Raw genomic sequence first — 20418 nt, 5'->3', positions numbered from 1 at the left:
ACTTTAACAAATAAAGTCTCTTAAAAGCTATCCTGGATTGGAACACTTTCTTGGAAGAACTCAGCATCTCATTGGTTAATTTCATGCACTATATAGTGCACTTAAACTACCCAAAATGTGAGTGTACATACGATGTACCCTACATGTTACTCCCGTATACCACAATGCAACGCGGTCGTGTTTTTCCGAAGGAGAAGAAGAAGCTGAATAACCGCAAAAAATAATACATTTAATGATGGAGTCTCTGGCTTTCGTTTAGAAATGTCAACAATTTATTAAACATAGAAAATGTAACGTTCAAAATTAATTGCAAAAAAAGTGGGCCCGGATTGTTTACATGATGTGGGTGCATCTTAGCCTGGCTCCGCCCGCCTAAGTACTTCCGCTCAATTTGAATTTCCCTTCATTACTAGGTCTGGACCTGCTGTATGTAATTTGGTTTTCTGGTGCCGCCACAGCGGCCCCCAATCAGCGAACAGAGGGCGTGTCTGAGAACAATGACGATAGTCGTGCGCCAGTTTGAGTTGTTGCAATTTTTCCCTGATAAATTAAATTTGACGAACAAAACCTGCAGCTGTCGTTGACGGACATTTTCGTGCAGACGCGCAAGGTGTTTGGTTTGTGTACAACCTGCGCGTGATTCCCGGCGCATGACATACGTCACAACCAAACGTTAGCGATTGGTTATGGCAGATCCAGAGTGGCACTGGGCAGATCCAATAATTTTAAACTTCAAGTGAGTTAACGTTTGTCAATTGATTAGGTCCAGACTCTCTGTACAAATGAAATGAAATGAAGTGAAGTACGAGAGTCTGGTAGAACCTGCTAGGTGCATCTGTCTGCGTCACACAAATACCCAGCGCATTTACTGATGCACATGACGTTTAGAAATGTTCAGCGTAGTGTCCGGATTCTCGTTTGTTCGTTCCCTATATAGCAGACATGGGGGACTCGAGTCACATGACTTGACTCGAGTCAGACTCGAGTCGCAAATTTGAGGACTTGAGACTTGCTTGACTAACACTGATAAAAGACTCGACTTGACTTTGACTTGGTCTTCATGACTTGAGACTTGACTTAGACTTGAGACAGATGACTCGAAATGACTTTTTTAAAGCTAGATTAAATGTTGGATATGGGATTTGCGATACGCCAGCCGATTTTAAAAACACACATCTCAAATGGTCCTACCCCCTCTCGTTCAACGCTGACTCTGACTCCACCCATTCCAAGTACATGGACGCGCAATCACGCAAGAGCGCGAACACAGATGCACGAGAGTGAGCCAGGCCTAGCTAGGTTGGAGTTTAGGGTTGTCTTCTAGTGCTAGGTCCAAATGTGGATTAGCTAGTTAGCTAGCTCCAGTAGCTACCGCAGGATAACAACAAACAGAAGCTTGCTCTGGGTCACGAGCTTTGAGTACGTGCACGTGCACGAAGGGGGTCACTCGCGGGGAGCGGGGGAGGGGGAGTGCAGTACGACCGTTTGATTGACGTACTTACTGTCCAATGCCACTCGGTGGTTCTGAAAATCATTGGCTGGAGTTTTTTGAGCCCTGCCCGTTCCACAGATGATTGACTTGTTTAATTTTCATGTCAGTAGGCTACTTCTAACTCAGTGGCTGTAAGTGGGTTATAATAATGATTTCAAGTGATTTTCAAGTAAAATTACACCGTCAGAGCCGGAGCGTCAGACTGGGCTGTTCTCAGCATACCGCAAAAAAATTAAGAGGGTTCAAGTACCAGTCCCCAAATTCAGTTGAACCACTACCTGGACATTTGTGATGGACAGAGCTGCCTTCAGTTTTGGGCCTATTCACATAATGGTTTTGGAATGGTTTGACTTATGAACCACTCACTCTACCGATTTTTAAATGTGGAAACTGGGTTAGATGATCAGATTTTTGTATGACTTGACTTGTGACTTTCTTGACCTGAGCAATGACTTGACTTGTGACTTGCTTGATTCTCACCACAGTGACTTGGGACTTGCTTGAGACTTGAAGGTTATGACTTGAGACTTGCTTGTGACTTGCACATGAGTGACTTACCCCCACCTCTGCTATATAGTGCATGTCGCGTTTTTGAATAAAGTAGTCCAATCCGTATCGCTTTTTACTCACTTTATTTGTTAAAGTATTTCGGTATGGTAACTATGAAGCAAAAGGGAAGGAATTGTATCTAACACTTGTGGAGAGAAATACTGAAGAGCTACTTCGAGCCCCGGGGCTTAGGCCCGAGGCTCTCTGCGGGTCTGCCTATGTTTCTCTTACCTTCAATCTCACTCCCGCGCTGGTAAGTATCAAGTGGACGTGGCCTATGTGAAGTAGGCGTGGCCTGTGTGACCTATTGGCTCCGCACTCCTCACCTGTGTGAAGGTGCTGCCATCTGTGGCTGGAGTAGTTATTGCAGCTTATGTGTTCGATCCTGATTCCTAGTGGCTATGTTAGGGTAAAGCAGCTTGTGTTTTCGATCCTGCTTCCTAGTGGCTATGTGGAGGCAGCTTATGTGCTTAAAATACTTAACATGCACTATACTACATGAACACTATACAGGGAATAGTGAGTGAGTGTAGGGAACGATTTCGAACGCCGCTTAGATGTCTCGTCCGCGTTCCTGGCCAATTAAGTCGAACGTCCTCACTGGCGGCCGTCTTGCCACAGTCAGCTGCTCACCCATAACATTGTGTTGGTAGTGGTACATATACTTTTTAAATAACCATAACTTGCTAAATGTTCAACGGATTTTCAAACGGTTTCTCTCTCTAGGTCGTCCTCAGACGAGCCCTCCATCGTTGCTTCCAGTCATCCCGATTCTCCATACATCTGGCCAGTTCATTGGTACTTTGCGCTCCTGCATCCTTCTTGAGTACATCCATGAATGTGAGTCTAGGACGTCCTCGAGACCGATGCCCATGGGTTGGTTCCCACAGTAACCATTTGCTGGCTGGCAGCTCTTGGTGTCTTTGGCAGTGTCCTGCCAGCTCATTCTCCTGGCAGCTACTTTCTCACTACACCTTGGTATTCCTTCATACAGGATCCTGTTGGTAACATGTGTACTCTTGCTGATGTTAAGTACTGCACGCAGCATTCTGGTGTAGCACCCGTCTAAAGACTTCTGCAGGGTTGGCTTCAGGGACCAGCATTCGCTGCTGTAGAGGAGAACAGACTCTACCGTTGCGATTGAAGAAGCTGAGTTTGATTTGACGGGGGAGGTTGGAGTTTCCACACACAGGTCATAGCCGTTCAGGGCCCTCCATGCGAGTGGCTTCCTCACCTTTAGGTCCTGCTCGGGTTTGAGTTGACCCATGAGCCCAGATACTTGAAGTCCTCGACTTCCTTCAGCACAGTGCCACCAGTTGTTGTCAGCGGTTGATGCGCTCCGTGAGATGTTGTAGGTGATGACCGTTGTTTTTTCTAGGCCAACCTTGGCAACACTCCAGCGCCACGCTTGTGCAGGAGGTCCTGTGCTTGCTCCACGTTGTTGGAGAGCAGGCTGATGTCATCCTCGTAGTCCAGGTCTGTCAGGACAACTGCAGGGTGACGCTTTGACCTCCTTGGGGTTAGGGTGAAGCCGATGCCCTGCTCCCGCCCATTAATGGCTTTTCTGAGCGCATAATCCAGGACAATGAATGAAGAGGAAGGGGCTTAGTGTTGTCCCCCTTGTGCATTACTCCAGCCAGGATATCAAACTCCTCAGTGCTGCCATCTGGGGTACCTGGTCCTGCGTACATGGGTCTCAATAGCCCGGAGTAGGTTGGAGGAACACATAGGCCTGAAGATCTTCAACCATCGTGCCTCTGTGGAATCGAATCAAATGCCTTTTGAAGTCGATAAAGCACAGTACAGCTGTCAGTTAATCCTTCTTCACCTCCTCGATCATTCTCCTTAGGTGCCAGGATCTGGGCTGTGTGGTTCTCACTCTCGCGAAAGCCATTTTGGTTCTCCTCAGGTGAGGGGCGATGGCGCTCCTGATCCTGTGTAGTCATCATGCGGTTGTATATCTTTGCCGTGATATATGTCAGGCTGATGCCCCGGTAGTTGTCTGGCTTTGGGGGAGAGGTCTCCGGATTTAGCACTGGGATGATGTTGGAGAAAGAGACCATACGTCAGGCCGTTTGTTGGCAGTAGCGCTTGGTTGGCAAACTCAGCATGATGTCATCGGGTCAACAGTTCTTTAAAACCCTCTGGGGGTATCCATCTGGCCTAGCCAGCACTTTTTCCAGCGCTCACTGTGCCTTTCGCCCGGCTAGCTCAGTGACAGTGAATGGACCATCATCGATGTCTAGGTTCTCCGGAGGACTGTGGAATTTCTTCTATTTCGGCCTCACCCCCATCTGCGGTTGAACCCAGAAGGCTTCGGAAGTGGTTGAACCAGGGTTGCCATCCTCTCCTCAGGGCTGTGACCTTCAACCTGTCCCTCCTTTGTCCGTTTCCGCCCAGTCATTTCGTTGATGACCCTCCAGGATTCCCATACTGTTTTCTCCGCTTGCGCAGCCTGCACCCGTCCACCTTCGCCATCAGTTCCTCCCCCTTGATGTTGGTTGTAGGTACTGAACAGTAGCTGCTTGGCTTCCTCCTCATTTTCCCCACGTCTCATGCTGTGTTGGTTCACGCTCAAGTTGAGGCGTGCTTCCTTCCACACTTCCTCGTGCCGCTACAACCTCCGGATGTGTGGAACCATGGAGGTTCTTGCTCTGTCCAACACGGGCACACACATCCTGGTTGCCTCCTCATTTGCAGCAACAAATCTCATATATTCGCTGCCGGGCTCCGCTCCCTTGTCCAGCGCTGGAAACCGATTCCTGACTTCCTCAGTGTACCTGGTTGAAGGCCAGGATCGTTTGCGAAGGCCTTCCAATCGTGTCCGGAATCTTGTACTTAGGCTTGGGGACCCTGAGGCTCAGTCGCACCATCATGGAACCACCGGTGGTCCGAACCCACCGAGCTGAAGGAACTGGATTGGTTCGGCATTAAGGATGGAGTTCCTCCATTTTCCTCCTCACAAGTATATAGTCCAGTTGCGTACCATACGTGTGGCTCGATCCTGGAAGGTCCATCTCTTGCCTTGTCTTTTCTGGAACAAGGTGTTCGCTTTCAGTAGTTCGTGCTCCATGAGAAGGGTGGTGGGGTATGCACCATTGCAGTTGGTAGAGTCGTGGTATGGGAAGGGTGTGTCCTCTGGTCCGAGCCTTGCGTTGAAGTCCCCCAGGATTGCCAAGAAGTTGTGTGCTGGAACACCTCGCACGGCTGTTGCCAGGTCCTCGAATAACTTCTCCGCCTCCTCAGTTGGGGCCACGTTGGTGGGTGAGTACATGACTATGACTGTTGTTAATGGGTTAGATGAGAACTCTGCGATAAGGATCCTTTCGGTGTGTTGGTAAACCCGACGGAGAGCCTTACGCGCCCGAGAGCCCAGCAGTAGCCCCACGCCGCCTGTTGCGGCCTGGGCCTCGTTTCGCCACGCAGACGAGGTGATGAACGTGCATCTCTCTACTTTGTGGTAAACGATCTGGTCATCAGTGTGCACTCTTCTGTGTTCCTGGACTCCCAGGATCTCCACTCCCCGCTCCTCAGCACAGGTGTGCTAGCTCCACCAATCTAGCTTCTTCTCTCACTGTACATGCGTGAAGGTTCCCATTACAAATGGTCTCCGACAGCGCATGAGTGCATTGGACGGGGTGCTGTGATCGGACAGGACCCTCCCTGGTTTCCCCAGGGTTTGAGGTCCTGTCGTCATGGTGTCCTCCAGAGGGAGGACCAGCACCACCGTCCGCTGCGTTGCTCCTGTGGACTCCTGCCGCTGGAAGTATAGGGTTTGGGATAACTTTGTTCTTCATGGTTGGCTTTACTATGCTAATTAAGGACTGTGGGGCGCAACTCCTCGCAGTCCCGGTTTTAGTTTAGAGTGTCCTTCTCCTAGGTGGGCTGCCATCCAAGCTATGAGCCCCTCCTGCCCAGGGATGCAGTTTTACGTCATACCCAGGACAGTTGGTTTGTTATAAACGTCAGAGATGTAGTTATGAAACTGCATACTTATGAATATTAGTTTAGGTTCTATAAAAATAACTAATGTTCTAAAATATGTACAAGATTATAACCACGTTAAGTTATGGTTATTTAAAAAAAGTACATGTACCACTACCAACACAATGTTATGGGTGAGCAGCTGACTGTGGCAAGATGGCTGCCGGTGCAGACATTCTAGACGCCGCCATAAGACATCTAGGGGCAATTGCTCTGTCGCTAGTTTAGCAATTTTTTTGAGTTTAACATGGTTTTAATCTCACGTGATGTCTTAAGCTCCATTGCTGTGTCATATGTACTTGTGGTTTAACCTGCAGCTGTGTTTTACCTTGATCTCAATTGCTGTCTACAGAGAAATTCAGATCAGACACTAGAGGGCGTATTTTGTGCGTGTTAGTCTAATCTCCAAACTGATGTGGTTTTAGAGGAGACTAAACCAGTTTGCAGGATGAAACAAGGCTCCATCATAACCGACACACACACACAGAATTAGTTTTATGAATAATTATTTATAGGTATGATACATTTACACTTATTACACCAGATAGGCCTTCAGTACAATTATTAATAATTATAGCACAAAATGCATACACCATTAAGTTAAAGGGGACATATTATGAAAACAACACTTTTCCTGGGGATTTGGGGTGTTGTTTTGAGTCTCTGGTGTTCCCACACGCACACAAACTTTGAAAAAAGTCCTTACATGATTTTTTGAGTGAGATATGCATTTCTAAAAGTACCCCGCCTACAGTTACCAAACGAGCGTGTCAGTTTCAGCGCCCCCTCCTACGTAGGAAGGGGGCACATTTGAATATTACCTCCCATTTCCCCACTCCCCTCCAATCAGAGCATCGCTAAGATTTTGTTGACCAGCGGACGAGCAGCTCCAGCGGGGGGAACTCGGCGCTAGCCCTGCAGCTAAGCTCCGGGAGTACAATCTCTGGCGCCGAGCTCTCCCCACCGGAGCTGCCGCCGAAGGGAAGTCGGGAGGAGGAGACATGGAGTAGAAAGGGATTGTACTCCCGGAGCTGAGCTGCCGGACTGCCGTTGAGCTACCCCAGCCGGAGCCGCTCGTCCGCCGGAGCTGCTACTCCGCTGGAGCTGCCACCTAGCTTCGGCGCCAGTTCAGCTCCCGGAGTACAGTGCCGGACTGCGGCCGGACGGCTTCGACGGCGGCCGGCAGCTCCGGCGCGGGGAGCTCGGAGGCAGTCCGGCAGCTCAGCTCCAGGAGTACCATCATTTACTTCTCCATGTCGAGGTTCATGGACTTCAGAGAGTCAATACCAAAGTTCCTTCCCCCTAATTCCTTTCAACCATGGCCAAGATATCCCCTACTACGAGTCTTTACTTGTGGAAGTACCAGAGACGTCAGACACAGTCTTTATTATTCATAATATCATCCGAGGCGCACATAGCTTTTGGCCTTGATATTAGATAGATTAGATAAATTGCTGTATATAATTTTATTATTATGGTTTATTATACTATATAGATATAGAGCTCCAGGAGTCAGCAAACGGCAACAATCCCTTCTCCTCCATGCTGTGGTTCAGTCTGACAGCTCATTGGTCAATAGGCAGCAGCTCATTTGCTTCAACGCTACAGACACCAGAAACAGTGTATTCTGAAGGGACTGAAACAGAGGGGAATAGCGGCAATATTTTTTTTCCTAAAAGCTATTTCCAGCAAACGGCTTCAAAAACATGTTTTCTGGAACTCAAATACTATGTTTACTTGTTGGGAAAACACCGTAATATGTCTCGTTTAAGACTGCATCTGCTGGGGTATACTAGAAATCAGAGTACTTCCGGTTTCCAAGCAGTTTAAACCGAGTCAGCTAGGAATCAGCTGATCCTGTACGAGTCGTTACACAGCAATCACGTTCAACCTCGTGCACAGCTGTGTGGTAAACTCCAAAACCTGTTTCTTCTTTTTTTTTTTCACTTTAACGTCAATTATTTTTATTTGTGCTTTGTATTTCTATTGTATTTTATTTCATCCTGTGTTTCCAACACTGCTGGTTTGTTGTAACAAAGAGATTTCTTTTCCAGGGGATTAATGAAATTGTTATCTTATCTTCAGTGTCCAAACTTTTTCATTAGACAAGAATGCTTGGGCTACTGCCATCCTATATTTGTAATTTAATCACACAAAAAAGGGTTGTTTCTTACAGTCTGCGTTAAAACAAACAGAGGCTTCTGTCAGTTCCATTTGCCCGCACTGAATTAGGAAAAAGGGCATTCGTCCACTCTGCTCCCACCACATGGAAATGGCTGCAAAAAGATTTTAAATTAACCGAAGTGATTTCTTTGAATGCTGTTAAATCTAAGATGAGAGCATTTCAGACCACCTCTTTTACTTGTAGATGTTTTTTATAAATTTTAATTTACTTGCAACTGTTTTTATTATTTTAATTGATAACAGCTTTTTATCATCTTAATTTCTGTCTATATGTTGTGAGTGTAATATTGTGAGTGTACATATGTTATTTGTTGCTGCCTATTGGCCAGGACTACCTCGAAAAAAAGAGGTTTTTTAATCTCAATGGGACTTTCCTGGTTAAATAAAATTAAAATAAAATGCACACCGTCACGTCGGCCTAACTCTTCAATATGTTGTATGGGCTCCAACACCAGTCTTTGGAGTATCGGAGGGAGGGGGTCTCCAACGGGCTCGTAGGGCCTCCCGGGGTCTGAGCAGAACCCCTGGCGGCCCCGCTGCAACCTCCTGCGGTTGTCATGGTACCAGAGGTGTCGCTCTGGGGTCGGACCCCCCTCTGCGTTGTGAGCTACGCTGCTCAATGCAGCGACCACTCGTTCCTCGCCGTCTTCGTCTGCTTTTGGATTCGGAAGGAGTTTTATTTGAATGAAACCCCGTGGGAATAGTAAGGGAACCTGTAGGGTCATCACTGCCGAGAGCCCCCGCCTGAGGCGCCTCGGGTCTCTTGAGTGGGTTTTGAGTTTGTCAAACTGTTTTAATCCCAAATCTCACAGTGAAGCAAACTATGCGTGATTTGATTCTTTTCAATCAAGCTCAAACTTTCTAAAATGTCCCTTCACATGTTAAACACATGTCAAGACACATGTGTTTAACTGTTTGTCTTACGTTCTCATAGGAACGAGTGATGTTTTACTTCCAGGCTCTGAAGGAGGCCATGGAGGACAAGCAGCATCCATTGCATTCCCCAAAATATCGACAGTTATTGACATTATGTCCTATCATATAAATACCTAAAAAAATAAAATAATGAAATGGTATTTTAGTCAAAACTTTAGTAAAATGTTTTTAAGCCGACGCATGACAGATGGATCCCTCTGACCATCTCTGTTTACATGGGACGGACCAGATTGGTGGTCATAACCAATCTTTTCGACAGCTCCAGCAGAGACGAGAATCCCATTTCAACCTCTTGGAGGCATTATCGTTGGGCAACGCAATCACACAAAGTGACAGAAACATCTGTTCAGTGTGATGTTGTGCTCCGGTGGACAATGTGCCAGGATGATCTGGGTGTACACGGCGCAATGGTTGAAAAACACTGACGGGTCTGTCTCACTTGATCAAATAGAAGGCAGTAATGGTCCTCATGAAAGGGCTGAAGAGAAATGAGTGAGACGGCTGCGCTGTGTCACCACACACTTAGGGTGAGGTGTTCTAGAAAGCAGTGGTTTGAGCCAGAAGTGGTTCCACTGGGGTCCCCTGAGATGTTCTAGACAGCAGTGGTTCCACTGGGGTCCCTTGAGATGTTTAGCAGTGGTTCTACTGGGGTCCCCTGATAGGGGGAGCAGATATCAGTGGTTCCACTGGGGTCCCCTGATCTGAACTGCATATTGGTGTTGCAGAATGGCGATCCATTTAGCATGCATTTTATTTGAAGTTCTCTTCGCGTTCCTGTATATATACGAATGACTATGGTTCGTGCCACGCTGCCTCAGCCGACACCACATGAGTCTCGAGAGAAGGAGTAGATTCTACAGATCCTGATGACACACATAGACAATGGGGAGGAATACGGGATGCAGATGTGGAGAGGCCCAGTCGGCTCCGAGAGACGTTACCACAGATAAATCACGTATCAACCACCGAGCTCAACTGTCAACTATTTACCATCAACCCTTTAAAAGTTAAAAATACACCTAATTACCATTTTCTTCCTTCTCCAGGCCAGAAGGAGGCAACAGCCTCCTCTCCGCACCCATCACCCCATGCTCACATTCCCGTCCCATGGGGTCAGGATTAGCGCTTAATAAATCTAGATTAGACAGGAGGTGTATATAAAGATCCTCCTGAGATGTCTTCAGCTCGCTGTTCTCTGCTTGTGTGAAGAGCCTCACTTTATCACGGCTATCCTACAGCTAATTTACACTTTCATTTACACTCATATTTACGACTTTTAACGGTAGCTTCCTCTCGGTCATTTCATCATTTTTCTTTTGTCTTTGGATAAGTTCTTGAACCATGGCCGACCAGGTAGAGTTGGATTGTCGTGTTGACGCCGAGAAGAAAAATGACTGGTACCCCTTGAGGAGATGGTGGCGGCCCTGCTGGGCATTCAACCAGGACTGTGGCCAGACACCCCTCCAAGACCCTGGGTGGTGGGGGATGGACCTGCTCCAGAGAGGGTGGTCCTCAGGTCGTCCCTGGCCAGAATGCACGTCTTCTCCGCTCATCGTGCCAATGCATCCCGGGTCTGGGTACTGGGGTCCCTCGGGCCCTGGGGTGGGGCAGGCGGAGCAGTACAAGTGGAGGGTGGTGCTGGACGTTGCTCACTTCGCCCCATCGGAGATCTGGATCGGCACCGCAGGCGGGGTCCTGGAGATTAGAGGTACACAGCGACATTGCACTCCCAGCCTGGTTGTTCCCTTAATAATGCCACATGACAAATAAACTTAACACACTGAGGATACACCCGCACTGTGTTAATCAATATAGTAATCACAGCAGACCCGATAAACATTGTTTGCACCCTTACATTCTCAAATAGACGGCAGCTTAACCTAAATGGACATGGAAGTAATGTAAAAAAAAGTGTGCAAAGCAAAGTGTTGTTTTGTATTTACTTGCTGAAAGGTTTTATCTGTACATTCATCCCAAGGTAAACACAAGGACAGGTCAGATGAGCATGGATCCATTGCAAGGTGTTTTACAAGGAAATACAGGTATGCAATATTAATTATAAGATAGTGAACTGTAGTTTATCTCTTTAGCTAGAGGTTATTGATGTTAACTGTTATTTCCAGGCTTCCAATAGGTATCGATTTATCTAAAATCACAGCAATGCATTCTGGGGATGGCATCATGCATGTAGAAGCTCCACTGACTGAATTCACTGCTCCTGCCAACATTGTCATTCCAATTCAGGTCAGAAAGGAAATTTATATGCTTCAAAAACAGCATTTAAACATTGTATACACCACACAACACTCACTTGAACTTTATCACAAAGGCCTATAGGCTTTGTGATATAGGCAATCCATTAACTAATCATTGAAACATCGATATATTAATATCATGGTGAAAACCTTTGCTTTCTCATTCATACAGGTAGAGAGGGAAGTCCAAGAGCTCAGGCAGGGTGAGGAATATCTAGAGGATAGAGCAGCTCCTACAGAGGTTGCAGCCACAGCTCCAGGGGACCCTGGGAGTGCAGCCCCTGAGCCCCCCACAGATGGGACTGACCACGGGGAAGAATCTCTAGCCAGTGTTGAGGCTCCCACTGGCAGCCCCATGGATGAACCTCTGCAGCATGACATGGGAAGGAAACAGGACGAACAGAAGGAGAAGGAGCAGGTGGAGGAGGGAAAGGAGCAGGAGGCCCGGGGTGAAGTAGCAAAAGAATCCTCTTCAGCACCTGGACCTGGGGAAGGCCCAGAGAATCTTCCAACACCGATGGAACACCACCAAGCGCCTGAAGAGAGCCCAGAGAGCCCTGGCACTACCCCGTCTGACCAGAAGGAGGAGGCTGGGAATGCTCTACTGGAGGGCCAGCCAGAAGTGAGCTCAAGGGAGACTTCTGTGGAGGCCACCCAAATAGAGGTGCCAACGGAGGGCCAAAGCCCCTGAATCAAGACATCTCCCGTGACGAGTCCTTGGCTGAGGACACGGAGCCAGAGCATCCGACGTAGAAGGGGAAATTAAACATAGGAAATAATTCTCATTGTTATCAGACCCATGATGCTGTCAGTCACTTTTACAGTTTGAATTAAGATTAAATAATCACAAGTAAGCATAATTACGTAGCTTCCATTCTTGTACGAATGAACAAAATATGTGGAAAGCTTGTGGTCTTGTATCGTATACTAATTATCTTTCTCCACACTGAAAATATTCTTAATTTTTCCTGATGCAAAGGTATCCTATCTTCGCATTGTGATATTATTCTCCATAAATATAGTAGTTTTTGGGAAGAACACACTGTGCATGCGCACTTTAAGCAATCCCACGCACGCTTAAGAAATCGTGTTAATTACTTAAAGCGCGTGTGCGACTTATTAAAAAATAATGACTACCATGTCGGTGTGAGGAATAGTAGTTTATCAAACTTTATAAAAACGGCATGAAGTATTTCAATACAAATTTTGAGTTGGGAGAAAACATTAAATTCAAAGGGCGTAACGGTATTCCACACCAGGCAACATTTAATTTCTCTTTATTCTCGGGCTTTGCTCCCTATGAGATGTTGTCCCAATCAGTCATTCATGGACATTGTCAATTCACACAGGGCTACATTTTTCTGCTAATCTACCCAAGGTTTCTTATATAACAAAAGACAACAGCACACCAGGCACACTGAATATATGGGGTCTGGCATTCAAACAAAAGATGATGCAAAAAACACAGGTAGACTGATGTTTAATTGACAAACCCATACAATGTCAGCAAAATAAAAATAAAAGGTAGAACAAAATCAAAAAGCTGTTCATAGAAAACAACATGTCCAAAGAATTTAAGAGATCAAAACACAAATCCAAATACACTTATTATCCAAGTACGGTTTGAATTAGTTTAGCAGATATAATTACATATCTTTATACATACAAAAATCACAATAAGGTAGAATACAGAAATATCGGTCTTCCACTCCACATTCAGGAGTCGAATCACGGCAGCCTGTTCTGTCAAAACAACATCTCGTTTTTGGAGGGCTTATGTTGTTCATCATACACGTATGTCATATGTCATCTATCAACATGGTTGTTGTGCGATATTGTTCTTTGTCTAGTTTACCCATGGTCATGTTCATTTAAATTTGGAACAGTACAAATATATGACATCAAGGTCATACTAAATACATATCAAGGCCTTTCAAAGTTGCTAAGACGCAAGCCCCAGAATTAACTTCAACTCTGTCCTTACATTTTTTTAGATGTTTCCCAATGGTACTATTGGCTTCAAGGGAAATTACACCTTTTATATAAAATCATGAATAATCATCAAATATTAAAGTGAACTCAAAATGAGCTCCATGCATGCATTGACTCCATCATTCACCACATGCATCCTCTGCATTCCGTAAGGCACAGCAGACTCATCATTGAATGTGGGTCCGCACCTCTATACATCTGTGCCTCTACACAGATCTACAACACCTCCCTTCCTAGTCTGCAACTCGGCCAGAGAGACATTACATATCAGACACAAAGGAGTCTCAACCCCATCTGTAAAAGTGTGTTCTACTACGTTGCTCTGCGGTGAGACCCCACCTGAGCCCCGCCCCTCTCTAGATTTCCCTGTGGCTACAGCATGGCCGGCTCCTGGGGCCCGGGGCCCTCTGTTTCCTGCATGATGCCCCCCTCAGCAGTGCCCTCCTGGCTGAAAAGGTAGTAGGGGGGGGTCTGCCGCGCCTCGATGATCAGCACGCCCTCGGGGGACAAGGACGCGAAGACCGTCACCGGATCCACATCTGTGGGAATCCTGAGGGGCGAGAGAGATGGACAAAGATAGAAAGAGACAGAGAAACAGAGAGAGAGAAGGGTGAGGAGGAAGAGGGGAGTGGGGAGCGGGGGGGGAGACAGGTGGTAAACAATGATAAGCGTCAAACTCCTGGTCTGGTCTACTTGGGTTCTTCTTGGGCTTGTTTTAAAAGAGTCAATGTTCTGCCATAATGTGTAGTTGCAAGATTGAGACATGTACGTAAATGGATGCAACAGAAATACACCAATTTATAATTAAAAATAATAAATTGCCAAACCTGAGAATGCTGGAAATGTGCTCTAGCCTACTTGGTAGAGGTCATAGAAAAGGCAGTCACTTTTTCACACTTTGGATTTTCCTTTTAACATATGAACCTCTGCATGTATTGGTATGCATAAGTGTGAGGACATTCGATTGACACCTCATCAGGAAAGCTAAATGGCCTGCAAGGTGTGAAACAGCATTTAACTCCAGGCGGAGGGACATACAACTAAATATCAGCAAGAATTGTATTCAATAATATTCCCCCTTATTTATCTTATCTGGCGACTTTTGAAATAATAAAGACCTTATTGCAAGTATCAACTATCTGTAAAAGAGGAAAAACGTATGTGTCCAATTATGTTGGAAAGCCTGCTTGCACAAAGTGTGAGTTTTCCATCACGGTACATTCCAGTTATCTACTTCAGGCATCTGGCAGGCAGACAGGTCAAAGCTAGTGTTCTGTCTTTCTCCCCTTCTGTTCATTATGTCGCTCTCACTCAGGTGAAGAGAATAGCTCTATTTCAGGAGCGTATTCACAGGATTGTGTCCCAGAAAGAAAGTGAGCAGTAACAGATGCATAGAAACATCTGTTATTGTCACTTTAAGATCCTTTAAATATCCCTCAATATTTGATAATTTAAAAAAAACGGATGTTTCACTAATTATGGTCTTTGAACGCTTCAAAGGAAGAGCAAACCCTGAAATAACCTATGGATGAAAAGTGGTCTAGTGGGTTACATATTAGTGCTATGGATTGATCCTCGTCCAAGTCTGGTAGTGGATAAGGTATCAGACTCAGACTCAGACTTAGTGAGGGCAGATCCCCTCAGTAATAAGTTGATAACCAACCACTAAAGAGTCCAAGGGCCCCGGAACGGCTTTGCCCAAACATCCTCAGCAATATGGTTTCTGAAGTGCACATTCTCCCATAAGAACGGTGGTCAGCCAAAGCACTTCAAATGAAGCTCTTTTCTAACATATTGTAGAATATAGCTTTTAATAAACCACCGGCTACTGGGGTGGCTGACCCAGCACTCCAGCGGTTTATGAATCATTTGGGATGGTGGAAACAATGTTTAATGAAGATGCTTCAAGAGTGACACAGTAGGTTCTGCGTCTTGTGAGATATTTCCCGCTAAGAGATGTAAGATAATAGAGGACAATTACATCATCAAAGGAAAGATCATCATTATTACTACAACAGCTCAAGATCACAAAAAACAAGTACATGCACAGCTACAAACAGTACCACCAGTACAGAAGTTGAGGAACAGAACCACCAGTACAGAGGGTGGGGAACAGAACCACCAGTACAGAGGGTGAGGAGGTACCATTAGAGAGGGTGAAGAGGAACCACCAGCACAGAGGGTGAGGAGCCACCAGTACAGAGGGTTAGGAACAGTACCACCGCTACAGAGGTTGAGGAACAGAACCACCAGTACAGAGGGTTAAGAACAGAAACACCAGTACAGAGGGGGAGGAGCCACCAGTAAATAGTTAAGACGCAACGAATAACTAAGTTTAGTCAAGGTGGAACCATGAGTCCAATGATTAACATCCTACAAATCGACTTATCAATATACCATAACTAGATGATCTCCACACCCTCACCCTCTCACACACACTCTTTTAAGGAACAAATAGCAGCACAGGGATGTTCTTCTGTAGTGGAAGTGAAATCCCTCAGGTTAGACCGTAACTAGAGAAAGAAATGGTATCTGTCTAGTGAAGAGGAGTGGGTTTTTTCCAAAGCAACGCTCTGAATTTTATCTCAAACATTGACTTTGCTGTTGCCAAAAACACTGCAGGGCACAGGATGCTACAGGGGGTACAATACGAGTGACACATACAAAAATAAGTTCAACGTGTGTGTGCACATGTGCCCACACCCACACACACACACACACACACACACACACACACAGTAGCAGCCGTGCTTCAAGACAGACAGATAGACAGAGAGGGAGAGAGAGACAGAGAAAAGACAGACAGCCAGACAGAGAGGGAGGGAGAGCCAGAGGGAGAGAGAGACAGACTGACAAACAGACAGACAGACAGACGGAGAGAGACAGAAAGACTGAGAGAAGACAGACCGATAGACAGAGAGGGAGAGAGAGAGCAAGGGAGAGAGACAGACAGACACATAGAGAGAGGGGCCTGAAATACTCCATGAGGCAGTAGTTGAGCTACATATGTTACATATTAATAGACTATTATTAATAATTTGCCAAAGAAAACTTGAAGTAAACATGTTGATGAACTAATTGAAACTCCACACTCCACTCGAGATGTGGAATCTTTGAGAATAACAATCGTTAAGTGAGTTTGAGTGTTTGATCAGAGATTTCATGCTATCAATCTCATGCCAACTCTCATTGGAGGTTTTTGTATTATTTAACCATTTATATATGCATCTTAATCTCCCTCTCTCTGTTGCTCCATGTATCTGCTGCTTGCTTCAGGTTGAGCTTAACTGAAGTACACAGACAGCCACTGGGAGCGTTTCAATTAAGCCACTGCAGTGAGATTGATGCTTGGCTAGCCTAGCCTAGCTGCTGAGTAATTAGCCAACAGGAAATTAAAAGGGGCCGGGGTGGCCCAGCGGTGAGACGGTAGGCTGCTATACCAATTAGAGCGACACTTTCAAGTCGTCCACTGTCCAATTAAAAGGTGAACTCATTGATCGTTATGGAATTTCCCATGGCCCGCTTTGATGGGATCAGAGTTCTGCTGCCAACAGAAGACGTCCAAACAGAAGGTGTTGAGACAGTAGCACTTGGTTAAAAGTTTCTGGGCAGCACTCAGTAAAGTGTCACGTATCCTTTCGATGCTGTCATGCGAGTAGACTTGTGAAATTAACCTTGGAAACTAGTCAGATGACTTCGGTCACTGAACCCGCAGTAAACAACTGCCTGTGATGGGCAGTAATTACTATCATTACATGAAAACGTACACGCTCACAAAAAGCCACATTTGAGTTTGATGTCTATATAGTGGAAGCAATGACTCAAGTTAAATTCTGCAATAGCAAGCCTTGTCGAAGGGATGATAAGGCATTGCAGTAAAAGTGGCCCTTTAAAAGACATTGGTATCAATGTTATTATTAACCATGAATAAAAAGAACAGAACACTATATGCCCTGAAAAGTACAGGACAATGTGATAAGTGAATAGGTGTACATTTGTTATTGTGTATGGCATAACAAATACTCACTGTATCTTCTTTGTGAAATTCTTGGTCACGATGCCTCCCTCCTCCTGCTTCTCCTCGTGTTTGCCTGTCGACGGACGATAGTGGAGCAGTGAGGGAGAAACCTGGATTGAATCATCTCTTGTAATGATTGGTTCTGTCAACGGTGCTATGTATTTCAAGCGAGCAGACAAGGTCAATAAAGATGAGAAACCGCCTTATTGCTAGCACATGTATCTCACACCGCCATCCGTAGATCTATATTCATTATTTCTTGCAGAGAATATAAAACAAGTTTTATCAGCTGTCAGCAAGGCAGACGTGCGGGATGCAGGACGGAACAAAACAAAGTTTCTCCTCGTTTGCCTTTAAGAGTCACACTACATTTCTCTGTTCTGCCAGATGGAGTCTCCATCTTGAGTCTGTTTTAAATCACCCCGGAGTCATCGAGTGTTACATACACTCTTTCGACACGCGAGAGAGTCATGTGTGTTTATATGGAGTGAACTCAACCAGACACCCATCTGCTCCTCTTAGGTACAGTGGGCAGACCCAACACAGAGGCTCCACCAGGGTGACATCTCAGCCTAGAAACCCCCCCACAACCAAGTAACCAGCCTCCAGTTTCCAAGTACTGTTTACGGCTGTTGTGTGGCTCCATACCAGCAGCTGCTCTGGGTCTGCTAAATGTCAGAGGCTGCACCACCACCACCACCACCCGCACCCCCCACCCCCACTCACCCCCTTGACCCCTATCCCTGCCAACCACCCACCCACCGGCCAATCAGTGCTGCGAGCTGGGCCCAGCGCTACCCTACACTCTGTGTAGGGTAGGGACATCCTGTGATGTCATTGGCTGTCCAGAGAGCTGCTGGGCGGAGGTGGAAGCAGCCAGGATGTGACATGATGTCTGACAAGCTTCTGGGAGCGTTGCGGTTTGCTGACCAGTGGGATCACATGATTAGCACCACTTCTCAATGACTTAAGGAGTAAAAACTTGCCATCTCCAAAGCAAGTTACGATGGAAAATTGGCCGAGAGGGATCAGCGTGCGGGCTGCCTCTCCCTGTTCCCTGTGTGCCTGACGGAGATGTCACATTCCAGACGCATTGTGTAACACGCCCAGGGAAAACAGCGGCCCACATCATCTGATCCCACTTTATTTAACAGACAGCACAATAAGCACGGTGCGTCTCATACTCTCCCCTCGCTCCTGTCGCTCTTCCCGCGGACAGTGATTGTTCTGACAGTTGGAACGTGAATCATCAAGTTGTTGTTTTTTCTATTTCTTCCATTGATGCGTTGCGAGAGACGATGGCGTTTCTCGTCTTTCTCCGGTACTGGGTGAACCATGCTTGTTACACGCTTGTCACACACTTCCTGTCGACTACTTTTAGAATGAGGTCGACCCACGGATTTCGTCTGTCCGGGATGGAATGACCCAACTAACACAGCGAGGATGTGCTTATCAAAAGCATAGTGTAGTAGACAACAGTGTCCTAGGTTTCCCTGGTATTTGTCTTTTATATGTTAGAAGTATCATGGCAGGACTGGCTCTTTAAATAAAGTACCTCGTCATGCCTTCACATTCAGAAGAATGGGAAAGCAAATGACTCAGGGTGGAGGTTGGGGGTAACATTGGTTTCCAAAGAGCAGAGTCACTACCGTTAAAGAGTGGTTGGGTATAGAGAGACTGTTGTCATGTGCCTGGCCTACATTCTAAATGTAGCTCATTGGGTGGCTGAATGATTCTTCAGGAATCCAAAACAGGTGTCCGAGCTGGAGAATGCTCCAGCCCGTCGCCTCCTCCGAGCGGTCATATGGTCTGGGCCCAAGGCACTAAGTATCTTCTAACTGACCATGTAATGTTCTTGGTGAATGTCTGCAACACTACATTCCACGAGCAATGTTATGTATGCCTTTGGTGTCATGGACGTCAGCACAGAAGCGTTGATCATCAAAGGACGGACTAACTCATTGAAGTACATCTGGTACATTCAGGGTATGGGTCGTTCATAAAAATAATGAACATTTAAAAGCGCTTATCTCAGACTGAAAGACTGTAGGCCTACATACACTAAACATCAACCTACCTTTTGCTATTTTCTTCATACTGCTTTGTTATTTTGTTTTATTGTCCTTTTAAAATTAGGTTTATCTGCTTAGGGCGTAAGTGTTCGAATTCATATATTATTGATGTGGAATCTCACCTGAAACTTCTACAAAGCCGTCTCTAGTCTTGACGCTGAGCTCCTCCGGCCTGAAACTGTGCACGTTGACGCAGACCTTCCAAGGCTCTTCACCGGGGGTCGTGGGGGGCGACGTCTCACTGTACCGGGTGGTGTACACCGTCGGACCCCCCGTGGAGGCGCGCTGGGAGAACCCGGGGCGGAGAGTGGTGCTGAACGGCGAGGTGCTGCTGAGACGGGTGCTGAGCCTGCCTGGTCGAGCCCAGCCCGGCCAGTCCATGGCCAGGTCGTCGGGGAACGGAGTCATGCCGAAGTCGTCCTCCATGAAGCGGTCTCTGAACGGGGACTGCTCCCTAAACGGGGACTCCCCGAACGGATCCCGAGCAACCCGCGGTCGGTTCCCCAGCGTGTAGAAGTCTCCCTCTGCCATGCCAAGCTGTGAGGAGTGTGACGAAAGGAAAATCCAAAAGTTAGGCTCCTTGTTTTACACCAACGATTTAAGAATAGGCCGCCTAGGGCCTATAAATGTTTCCTTGTGTGTCTTTATAGTAGGCCCACTATCTGTGAAGTACTCAGCATAACGTCACGCAACTTCACTAGAACTTCACTGCTCTAACTACAAGCTCAACGGCAGCTTACCGTTTTAAACTTCACTTGTAGTCGACTTCTTCTTCTGAGTGATTTTTATACGTCGGCTTGGCTCATAACAGGGGTCCAGAAAGTGCTGGTTGGATCTTCAAACCACCAGGCTCAGCAGCTGACCAGAGAACCGCCCCTCCTCACCAAATATAGCTTTTCGTGACCTGTCACTCACACACCAAGATATATCTGTCGA

The 20418-nt window shown here is 46.4% G+C and overlaps 2 protein-coding genes and 1 pseudogene across 3 annotated transcripts; 1 reads left to right on the top strand and 2 right to left on the bottom strand.

The window, feature by feature from the left end:
* Nucleotides 1-3415: 3415 nt before the first annotated feature.
* Nucleotides 3416-5970, bottom strand: LOC130387977 (craniofacial development protein 2-like; annotated as a pseudogene).
* Nucleotides 5971-10065: 4095 nt separating this feature from the next.
* LOC130386975 (heat shock protein 67B1-like) lies at nt 10066-13513 on the top strand. Its single transcript, XM_056595897.1, has 4 exons — nt 10066-10853; nt 11124-11187; nt 11269-11389; nt 11573-13513. Exons 1-4 carry the CDS (start codon nt 10487-10489, stop codon nt 12089-12091), a joined length of 1071 nt encoding a protein of 356 aa, XP_056451872.1. The 5' UTR covers nt 10066-10486; the 3' UTR covers nt 12092-13513.
* hspb8 (heat shock protein b8) lies at nt 12524-20323 on the bottom strand. 2 transcript variants are annotated; one of them, XM_056595901.1, is made up of 4 exons: nt 20223-20323; nt 19605-20019; nt 17420-17483; nt 12524-13942 (listed from the first exon to the last, which is right to left on the bottom strand). In XM_056595901.1, exons 2-4 carry the CDS (start codon nt 20011-20013, stop codon nt 13765-13767), a joined length of 651 nt encoding a protein of 216 aa, XP_056451876.1. In that variant the 5' UTR covers nt 20014-20019; nt 20223-20323; the 3' UTR covers nt 12524-13764. The 2 variants fall into 2 exon arrangements, with proteins under 2 accessions (XP_056451876.1, XP_056451874.1); XM_056595899.1 differs by having other exon boundaries at nt 19605-20286.
* Between the last annotated feature and the right edge of the window lie 95 nt (nt 20324-20418).

This window comes from Gadus chalcogrammus, chromosome 8 (genome assembly GCF_026213295.1).
Source record: "Gadus chalcogrammus isolate NIFS_2021 chromosome 8, NIFS_Gcha_1.0, whole genome shotgun sequence".
Lineage (NCBI taxonomy): Eukaryota > Metazoa > Chordata > Actinopteri > Gadiformes > Gadidae > Gadus > Gadus chalcogrammus.
This window is presented reverse-complemented; position numbering and strand designations above follow the sequence as displayed.

Coding starts and splice junctions, on each gene's coding strand:
- LOC130386975 (XM_056595897.1), top strand. CDS start 10,487: ATGGCCGACCAGGTAGAGTTGGATTGTCGTGTTGACGCCGAGAAGAAA. Junction 11,188..11,268: donor TGTTTTACAAGGAAATACAG/GTATGCAATATT, acceptor TGTTATTTCCAG/GCTTCCAATAGGTATCGATT. Junction 11,390..11,572: donor ACATTGTCATTCCAATTCAG/GTCAGAAAGGAA, acceptor TCATTCATACAG/GTAGAGAGGGAAGTCCAAGA.
- hspb8 (XM_056595901.1), bottom strand. CDS start 20,013: ATGGCAGAGGGAGACTTCTACACGCTGGGGAACCGACCGCGGGTTGCT. Junction 17,484..19,604: donor CGGCTTTGTAGAAGTTTCAG/GTGAGATTCCAC, acceptor GTCCGTCGACAG/GCAAACACGAGGAGAAGCAG. Junction 13,943..17,419: donor AATTTCACAAAGAAGATACA/GTGAGTATTTGT, acceptor CTCGCCCCTCAG/GATTCCCACAGATGTGGATC.